This window comes from Thunnus thynnus, chromosome 1 (assembly GCF_963924715.1).
Source record: "Thunnus thynnus chromosome 1, fThuThy2.1, whole genome shotgun sequence".
Classification (NCBI taxonomy): Eukaryota; Metazoa; Chordata; class Actinopteri; order Scombriformes; family Scombridae; genus Thunnus; species Thunnus thynnus.
This window is the reverse complement of record NC_089517.1, coordinates 9,324,503-9,334,336: the sequence shown is the minus strand read 5'-3', so window position 1 is coordinate 9,334,336 and position 9,834 is coordinate 9,324,503. Positions and strand designations below refer to the sequence as shown.

General features: G+C 38.4%; 1 protein-coding gene across 4 annotated transcripts; it reads right to left on the bottom strand.

Annotated features, from left to right (window-relative positions):
• Nucleotides 1-9,224, bottom strand: arl14ep (ADP-ribosylation factor-like 14 effector protein). Of its 4 annotated transcripts, none has more exons than XM_067577361.1 (5): nucleotides 9,124-9,224; nucleotides 2,560-2,755; nucleotides 2,309-2,437; nucleotides 2,086-2,126; nucleotides 1-561 (listed from the first exon to the last, which is right to left on the bottom strand). In XM_067577361.1, exons 1-5 carry the CDS (start codon nucleotides 9,144-9,146, stop codon nucleotides 333-335), a joined length of 618 nt encoding a protein of 205 aa, XP_067433462.1. In that variant the 5' UTR covers nucleotides 9,147-9,224; the 3' UTR covers nucleotides 1-332. The 4 variants fall into 4 exon arrangements, with proteins under 4 accessions (XP_067433462.1, XP_067433393.1, XP_067433528.1 ...); XM_067577292.1 differs by lacking the exon at nucleotides 9,124-9,224 and adding an exon at nucleotides 8,504-8,685; XM_067577427.1 differs by lacking the exon at nucleotides 9,124-9,224 and adding an exon at nucleotides 4,416-4,638.
• Nucleotides 9,225-9,834: the final 610 nt, after the last annotated feature.

The window sequence follows — 9,834 nt, the reverse complement described above, 5'->3', positions numbered from 1 at the left end:
TAACATTAAGAATATGGTTTATTAACACAGATTGGCACATAAGAAATATTTTACCAGAGGATACAGAAAAACAAAAAACAACTTTACAGGAATAAAGGTTCTACGAGCTATAAACTGCACATGCAAAATTCAGCAGAATACTCACGTTGTTCTGCATATTTCTATCATGTGCAGGAGTTTTGCAAAACCTGATAAATATCAATGAACCTTATTGAAGATTCCTTCACAGTCTTGAATTGTCCATCAACTCGACTTGCAGCAGGATCTGAGGAGGCAAGTTTTAGTTCCCAGAAGCCCCTGAATTCATGAGCCTTTAAAAGATTCACAGCTGATTACACAGCAAACTTGTTCCGGATGATCTCTCCGCCCTCCACCTCCACCTGCTCGTAAAGCCACTTCCTCTCGCAGCGGCACTCGACCCCACACTTGCGTGAGCCGCAGTCGGGGCAGGGGTAGAAGCAGCCCATACAATCCACGTCCAGGCAGTCACACATGTCCTTGCCGTTGGACAGCAGTCGGCCTTTGCTGTCGTACACTCTGCTCTTGGCTCCGATCGTCTGCCTGCACGATCAAGAGGAAAGGCCGACGTTAATGAGTGACCCGCTCGCTCTGATAAAAACAATTAAACTTTTTAATAGGACCATCACTTTTGTTTTTATCTGACAGTATAAAATAATCACGGCTGCATTAAGCTATCTGAATAAATTTACATCCACTGCAGTCAGGCAATGACAATAAATATTATGAAAAATTATTCAGTGAGGAGCAGTGAAAACCAGTTTTGTCTTTCAAGATCAAAGATTAATTTATTATTATCATTTTACAACACAAGGTTGTATAATGAAATGCAGTTTGTAGTCCCTTTATGCTACTCACAAAAAAATATATTATATAAATAGATTAATAAATAATAAGTCATAAAAGTAAAACTATTTTTTATATTGTGGTGCATCATTATGAAACAAATCTACATTTAGATGAAATGAAGCCTGATTAACCAGCCCAGGGCCAAATGGAAAGTGCTGGATCTCTTCAGTTTGGGATGTTCAGTATATTCCAGCTGTTGTTGTGAAGATTTTGGTGCACAAACTTTTCCTAAACATTACTTCATTTAGACTTAGAGTATCAACAAATATCACACAATGAACTACCTGCTAGAGCTCAGTTTTATTTTTCTTGAGAGGACAATAGTTTTATGAGTAAGGTGACCTCAATTTTGTTTCCTTTGTGCTGCTTCTAAGCAGCTGTGATATTGTACAAACAAGCAAGAGGACATCCCCTGACATTCTAGGAAAATAAAAATACGGCCAAGATTTCTCACCAGTGTTGGTAGTAATTTAAATAATTCATTATGAATGAATTTAACTTTTAATGTTTGAATGAGGGAAGTAATGTTATAACTCAAAACATACAACGTACTTGCCCCAATGAAGGCCTTAATGGCTGCTGTATTTAGTCACATACTGACATACTTCTACAACTGGATCATACAAACGGACAGAGAACATGATTACGCTGCAGGAGAGGTTTCAAATGTATCTTGATACTGTTTGATACTGATACTGAGTGCAACATGTGGCTGCATTTCCTTCTAGTCTGATAGGATTGTGAGGATGGAGAAATGTATGTCTGCCTCTTCAATGATGGATTTATTACTGCTGAAAGCTGTTTACCTTGTTAAATTATTCTTTTAAAATCTATTTTATCTGTGTTGAACGTATCTCTGTTGTTGGCTTAAGAACATTGAAATACACCACCAGAAATGTTTTTTTCTGTGTATGAATCTTTTTTCTTTATATTTTTTGCTGTACAAAGTCTGGTGATGACCAAAGATGACCAAATATGGTCAGAAGAGGAAGCAGATTCTCCACCTTAGCACAGGCATTATTCCTACACATACTGAACTAGTGAGTGATTGAAACAGAGCAGCGGGTTTGTCTGGGATGGGCGACTCGGTGAAAAAGAAACTCATTCTCTTCACTGAATAGCAGGAATGAAGGGGCGCAAACTGTTCAGTCGTTCTTCTATCATCGAACGCAGTGAAGCGACTGTGAGGAATGAAGAAACACCTGCACAGTGTCTCACCTTTCAGACAGCTGTTTTCCTCCACGGCCACCTCGTCCACCCTGTGAGAAAAGAAATAAGAACAAATTCAAATCCAAACAAACTCAAATCCATACAACTTGTGCTATCCTTCAGATTAACTTGAAGCATACAGTATTTATTGTAAGTGAGATATCACGTCAAACACTGGTATTGTACAAGATGAACATCACATCCGTACATACAACAGTAAAAGAAAACTCACCCTCATTCCTCCTCTTTTGTCTCTGCGTAGACCAGCAGCCTCTCTCGCTCGGTCTCTGTCCGCTTGTGTTCCTATTTGATTTGTGACGTTCGTCTCCTTTGGTATCACCCCTCTTTTCCGAAGTTCAATCTGTGGAATGTTTTACAGATATATCTCTTGACTTAACATAAAAGTAAGACAGGATGACTTGTTCAGACTGAAAACAAACTGTCGGTGAAGAATAGTATATATATAATGCTGTGAACGCAGACCTTTGATGAATCTTGCCCATGGTTGAATATGGTGGGTACCGCGTCCTCCCTCAGAAACTGCTTGCCGTTGTAGTCCCTGAAGCAGTCCGTCCGGAAATGCTCTGAGCAGAGGCAGGTGTTGGCGGTTGGGGTGAAGTTTTTCATGCCCAGGCTGTGCACCCATTTCGTGGCCAGTTGAGGTTTGCTGAGCGGGAACCTGATACACAAGAGAGTGAGGAGACTGTATTTTTGGCAGCTGGCCCTTGCATAGTCTGAAATGATCGTTCTCAAACACACAGAGCATATTAATTGTCTTAATGACAGCTCAACAAGCTCTCCCAATCTACAAATGAATGAAATGAATGAAAGTCTTTTTTGTTTGATGGACATATTAAAGCAAGCCCTTGCATGGTCTGATGCACCGACTAGTGCACAGGATTTGATGTAGCAACATTTTGACCAGACAGGTTATCATAAGTCAACATACAGTTCAGACAGACAGTCTGAGTTAGTCATATAAAGTGGATATCTGCCACATTTACAGTCTTTTTAGCATCAAATTCCCTCTTTGTGTTTCTCTGTTTCTCTGCTGTGGAAGTATAGTAACAAAAAGAGGGACTTTGGCACTAAAAAGACTGTAACACTGAAAGATATCTACTTGTTTTGTCTAATTTGGTGGCTGAAGCTTCATATTAGCTTCAGATAAACTGTTGAATACATTGCACAGAAGGAGGCTTGTGGATTTTTGTCCCCCATCACTTACATTGTAAGTGCATTATGAAGGGATCTTCTAATGGTCAGTATGAACAGAGGGAATGATTACAGCAAGAAAAACAACCTGTTTCAATGTTCATTTGGGCACCTGACTGTTGTTTTAAGACAGACTTGGAAAAAACGGGAACACGTCTTTAAATAAGCTTTACATTTAAGCACAACGCTTTGTTGCTGTACGGTTAATCAAAACACACAAACCAATAATAACAAAGGAAATACGACGTAATTGTATACTGTTGTGATAATACATTTCCATCTATTACTATTATGACATGTATTGTGGTTAAGATGTCATGTTACCAGGTTTAACGTTAGCGTTACTTAAAAACATGCATTAACCGGGCGAATATTTATTTGCAATTCTAAGTTAAAAGTGACGTTACATCTGCCACTCTCTGTGTTGGTTGTGTGGATATAAAATAACTTAAAAGCTGACGTAAAGAGGAGGAAGATGCACTGCAAACCTCGCCGCCGGCGCTACACCGGTAAAACTTACCTGTAAAATCTGATTTCAGACCCCTTGACAAACTTATTGTTACATCCTATCACCGCACAAATAACGGGCATGGTGTCCCCTTTGACAACACTATGCGATAATGCAAAAAAATTGTGCAGAAAAACGTGCACAAAAGACAACAAACAAGCGCTGTCTGTTTGTTTGCGTTCGGCTTCTTCTTCGGCGGAGATATAAAATACATCCGCCTCCACTTCCTGTTTTGCGTCAGAAAAGTCTGCCCTCTAGCGACGATTCAGGTGTAATGCAGGGGGTTAAAAAAAATCACAGACCCGAGTGCCAGTTCATTTTCATAACGAACATTTATTTATGTATTTATTTATTTATTTTGCTGCTGCTGCATGTCTCCCCTTCTAGATTCTGCGTGCCAAAAGATCCGCTCTACACACACATTTATATGTCGTTTATATTGAAGATAAATGGCAGCTAACAAGGTCTGCTATGTTAGCTTCGACTGTTAGCATCTAATATACATGAAGTCAACAGTAATCCTAATTTCTTTTTTTTTAATGTAGCTCAAAATATACAATTACTAAGTTATATGGTAAGGGCACACAATAAATACTTCAGAAGAAAATATTATCTTTACCTTCTTCTTGATCTTGACATTCACCCTGTGTGTGTAGCCCAACCCGTCATCCATGTGCTCACTTGCTAATTTTTGTTTCCATAGAAACTAGATTTGTTTGGCTTAAAAAAAAAAAAACTTTTACTTTGGCATTTGTTTTGTGTTGCACTAAGAACTCGTAAGTCTGGTTAAAATACCCGATTCTGTCGCCAGAAAAACGCTTTCCCAATTTTCTTCCATCTAATAAAGTTTCTAGTCAACCACCCAACCCCTCCTCCTGCTAATAAGAAAGCCAGCTCATAGATTTAATCTGAGCTACATAATTTCCCCTATGCTACGCAGGGGCGTCGCTAGGCCTGTTTTAGGGGGGGTTTTAAATAATTTTATGACATTTTTAGTTTTTCGAGGTTGACCCACAAACATCAATCTGTGTGTGAATAACATACTTAGGACCTGCAACACATCTAAGAGAGAGGAGATAGCATTCCTAGACTTCAGTACCTTTGCTCGATCTGTGCCTGCTGTAAGTGGATGGATAGCATTTAAGTCATATTAGATCCGTGCCTATTACAAACTATGAAGAGACAGATCTATCGTATTGATTTTACACCTGTTGCTACTCTAAAAATTCATGACAAACAGACATTTTGGGGCCATTAAAAAAAAAAAATCATCCTCCTAGCCCCCCCAGTAAGGCTTAGCCCCCCTAACCATAAATCTCTAGTGACACCCCTGAATGCTACGTATTGTAGAAATGTTGATATGCTATGTATTAGACTTATTGAAATGAAGAGATTCAACATATCTGTGGTTTACAGAAACGTACAATGCTAACATTGTATTCTGGCGACTGGGCTGTAGAGCTTGCCTACAGTAGGGTGGTTAGTAAAGTCATTGCAGCATTGCAGCACTAAGCTAGAGAGAGGTTGAGTGGGTCGATTTAGCATGAATAATGCTCATTTTATTACCAACAAAAAGTCAAAAGTCGCCAGCCTTGGTGCAGCTCTTTGCTGATTTACCGCTTGCTCTAATGTCTCCGCAGCTTTTTGATATATAATTCCTTTTGGAAGATAAATGTTGGTCTCACAGATGAAATAGCTGCCACATTAGTTTGCCTGAATGTAAAGTGAATCCTCATGCTATTACTGGACAGAACAACAGCACTGCCTCTGGGGCTCTATATGTACAGATATCACCACATTTACATAAATATAACAGTGTTAAAATGAACAGATCAGTCCATATTAAATTTTGTTTTATATTATTAAACTACATAACAGTTTTGTTTTTTATTATAGCTACGTTACAGACCGAATAACATCATTTACTGCATCATTCTGTCAATGAGGTTATTTTTTGTGAGGAAAAAAAAGTGTTAGTGGAGCAATAGTCACGATCAGACCGATGCTGTTTTGGCCATAACTTGAATGTAACGTATCTCACCTCGTAAATGGTCACACAGTTTAGTAATTAATGTTACACAGCAGCGTTTGCACTGCAATGTGTCTCAAGAATAAATTATGAGATGCTACTTTTGCTGAAAAGAATGTTGGATACTAGGCTGTGATGAGCCCTGCTAACCCGACGTGTCATTCATAAAAGGGTAGAATATCGAGTCTGATGTGTGTAGAGGTGTGTGTGGTTATACTGTAGCAGCCTGGTGTCGTTTTCAGCCGTTTTAATGATGGTAAACACAGTGAACCAATGTGCGTAATGGCACTGCACTCTGAGAGGTTCAGATTTATCAACATATCAGTCCTGCTGCCTTAACGTACTGAAGGAGAAGGGTTTTCATACAGCATAAAGCAGCTGAGATACAGACACTGTCAGAATCACCTACATTCATTTACAGATCAGTACAGATGTTTTAACCACATTAAATGTTATTTCTGTGCCAATTTTGGTTGGAGAATGTTTGAAATAAAGTATTTAGATTTTAAGCATTAATCCGTTATTGCAGCACAGTTACAGCAAGTATTTAGTTTGCTCTTGTTGATAAAATCACCAAGTGGCAGCGGAGTGACTTTGCTGTAGAAACAGACATGGTTCTGTGCTGCCTGTTTGCACGTCTCCTCCTGACAGTTAACCATGCAAGCAGTGCTGGGCACCACAATACCACAAAGACGGGCAAAGCAAATTTCAAGGTCAGGAAAATACCAAACCGTCCATGTGCTGCCTGTGATGATCGTTGCACTATCACGAAATATAGGGCCCAATGTTGTATTTGGAGGTCAAATTATTTAAACTAGTCTAAACTGGCAACCATAATAGGCTACTCACAGTCCTCTGTTCTGATTAGGATTGGATTTAAAGATCCAACATCCAACATAATGTTGTGTTCACACCAAAAGCGAAGCGAAGAGAGATTAGAGTAGGTTTAGACATCATCGCTGTGACCTTAATACCTGGCTTTGAGATGCCCGGCTGCTTTCACCCGGCCAGGGGCTCCTCACATCTCCGAAAACATTGCAGCAGATTTATAAACAGGTGTTACTTTGATAAACCGACCACATATTTGGAATCTACATGGTTACTTTCTTGCCTGAAAAAATATTCAATCTTAATAAAGTGAGATATTAACAGTCCTAGAGTGAAAATTACAACAGCCTGGCTCAAAATCTTCGCCATGACGCCATCACCCACGAATATCCAATCTTCCTTGCACCGCAAGGCACGCTGGGTAACATAGGCCAAGCAAAGGCCCTCGTCTCTACGCCAAAATGGTGACAGAAAGTTGAAACTGAAAAAACAGAAAGTTGAAACTGAAAAACAGAAAGTTGAAACTGGAAACCAGTGATACTGAAAAATATTGAGCGTAAAAAAAAAAATCTGTCACTGAAAACAGACAGACATGAAGAAAAAATCTGAAGATTGACATTGAAAAACACATAATCATGCAAAAAAAAAAAAAAAGATAAAAATCAGATAAGATAATAAAATTTTAATAATATACTTTGGCAACTGGACACAGTTATGGGGAGGGAAAATTATCATTCTCAAATACACAGAGCATATTAGTTGTCTTAATGACAGCTGAACAAGCTTTCCCAGTCTACAGATGAATGAAATGAATGAAAGTCTTTTTTGTTTGATGGACATATTAAAGCAAGCCCTTGCATGGTCCGATGCACCGACTAGTGCACAGGATTTGATGTAGCAACAATTTGACCAGACAGGTTATCATAAGTCAACAGACAGTTCAGACAGACAGTGCTGTGGTCAGCAGCCTAAATGTTAAAGAGTTCAGTGTGCAGGTACAGGTTTGTTCCTCGTGCTCTCTTTTAAATTTACATACAAAAGCTTCAGCAGTAATTTTTGGTCCCTTCCCATTGGATTGTATGCTGCTAATATCTTGTTTTAGCTCTTGTATTACTCATACATGTTTTTAATCTTGATTATTATTGCCAGCATTAATATCTTTGAGTCTACATGATACTGCCAGTCATCAGTCAGACATCTGTTTCATTTCTTATTTCTATTGTGAAGCATTTTGTGACCATGAAAATAAAATAAACCTGACTTTATGAATTTGGTTGCCTTGTTATGAATAAGCTGATACAGTACAACTGTCAGGCTCCAAATTATCAGACCATTTTAAGACAATTCAGTAGTTAAATACAACAGTGACAAGAAGTGACAACAATGCGTGATTTTATTTTTACTCCAACTGTATATTATATTAATTGCTCATTGATGGTAAAGCTATGGACATGTTAAAAGATAGCTTCACAACTCGAAACAAGAGTCAGGTACCCATATGAACACTGGAAGAGGTAACGATCCCCTTTAAATGCACTTTCAATGTAAGTGATGGGGGCCATAATCCACAATTTGTCCGCACAGTCATTTTGTGCAAAAATGAATTTTAAAAGTTGATCTGAAGCTTATTATGAGGCTTCAGCAGTCTGAGTTAGTCATATCAAGTGGACATCTGCCACATTTATAGTCTTCTTAGAGAGGAGATTTATTTGCTATACTAAGTTAAAAGTAACGTTACAACTGTCTCTCTATGCTGGTTGTGTGGCTTATAAAATAACTTAAAAGCTAGCATAAAGAGGAGGAAGATGCACTGGAGACTTCGGCGCCAGCGCTACACCGGTCAAACTTACCTGTAAAATCTGATTTCAGACCCCTTGACAAACTTATTAGTACACCCTATAGCCGCACAAATAACGGGCATGGTGTCCCCTTTGATGAAACTATGCGATAATGCAGAGAATTGTGCAGAAAACGTGAATGAAAGACAGCAAACACAAGCGCCGTCTGTTTATTTGTGTTCGGCTTCTTCTTCGGCGGAGATATAAAATACCTTCGCCTCCACTTCCTGTTTTGCGTCGGAAGAGTCTGCCCTCTAGCGGCGATTCAGGTGTAATGCCGTATCCAACCATGTGGATATCACGAGCCACAATGTTTTTAAAAAAAAAATACTGACCCGAGTGCCAGTTCATTTTAATAATGAACATGTAATTATCTATTTATTTATTTATTTACTAATGCTGCTTTTCTCCCCTTTTAGATTCGTTAATATTGCAGATAAATGGCAGCTAGCAAGGTTTGCTACATTAGCTTTGGCTCTTAGCACCTAATATACATGAATTCAACAGTAATACTAATTTTTTTTTTTTTAAATGCAATTCGAAATACACAATTACTAAGTTGTATGGTAAGGGCACACAATAAATACTTCAGAAGAAAAGATAAATAAAGAAAGTAAAATAAAGATCTTTACCTTGGTTTTCGTGATCTTGACATCTACCCAGTGTGTGTGGCCCAACCAGTCATCCATGTGCTCACTTGCTAACTTTTGTTTCCATAGAAACTAGATTTGTTTGGCTTTGAAAAAAAACTTCTACTTTGGTATTTGTTCAGTGTTGCAGCAAGAGCTCATTAGTCTGGGACAGGCACATTTAGATGACTACATTTATTTGACAGCTTTAGTTACTTTTCAGATGAAGATTTGACACAATGGATAATATAATAAGCTTTTAAAATACAAAACATTGTTAAATATGAAACCAGTGGTTTCCAAACTGTTTGGCCTTTGATGTCTTATAAAAAGCAGTGTGTAGTCGGGGTCACATTTCAGATGTCTATGAATTGTTAACAGCTCCACCAAAAAATGATTTTTCCCTCTAAACGTCTCACATGGTTTCATTTCAATAAATGTTCAAATGATCCAACTTTTCACCAAAAATCAAACGTTAGAGAAACATTTTTAAAAAAAACTGAAAACAGATTTGTGTATCAGAACTTTGTTTTTTCTTCTTTCCTCTTCCATTAATCATCTCACAACCCCTCAGATCTATCTGTTGACCCTTTCGATGGGCCAGAACCCTAGGTTGGGAACCACTGGACTAAACTAGCTAAGTGTACATAAAGTAGTTCAAACTAGCTCCACCTTCAGCAGCTGCAACAGTAACACACTGCTTATACGCTGATG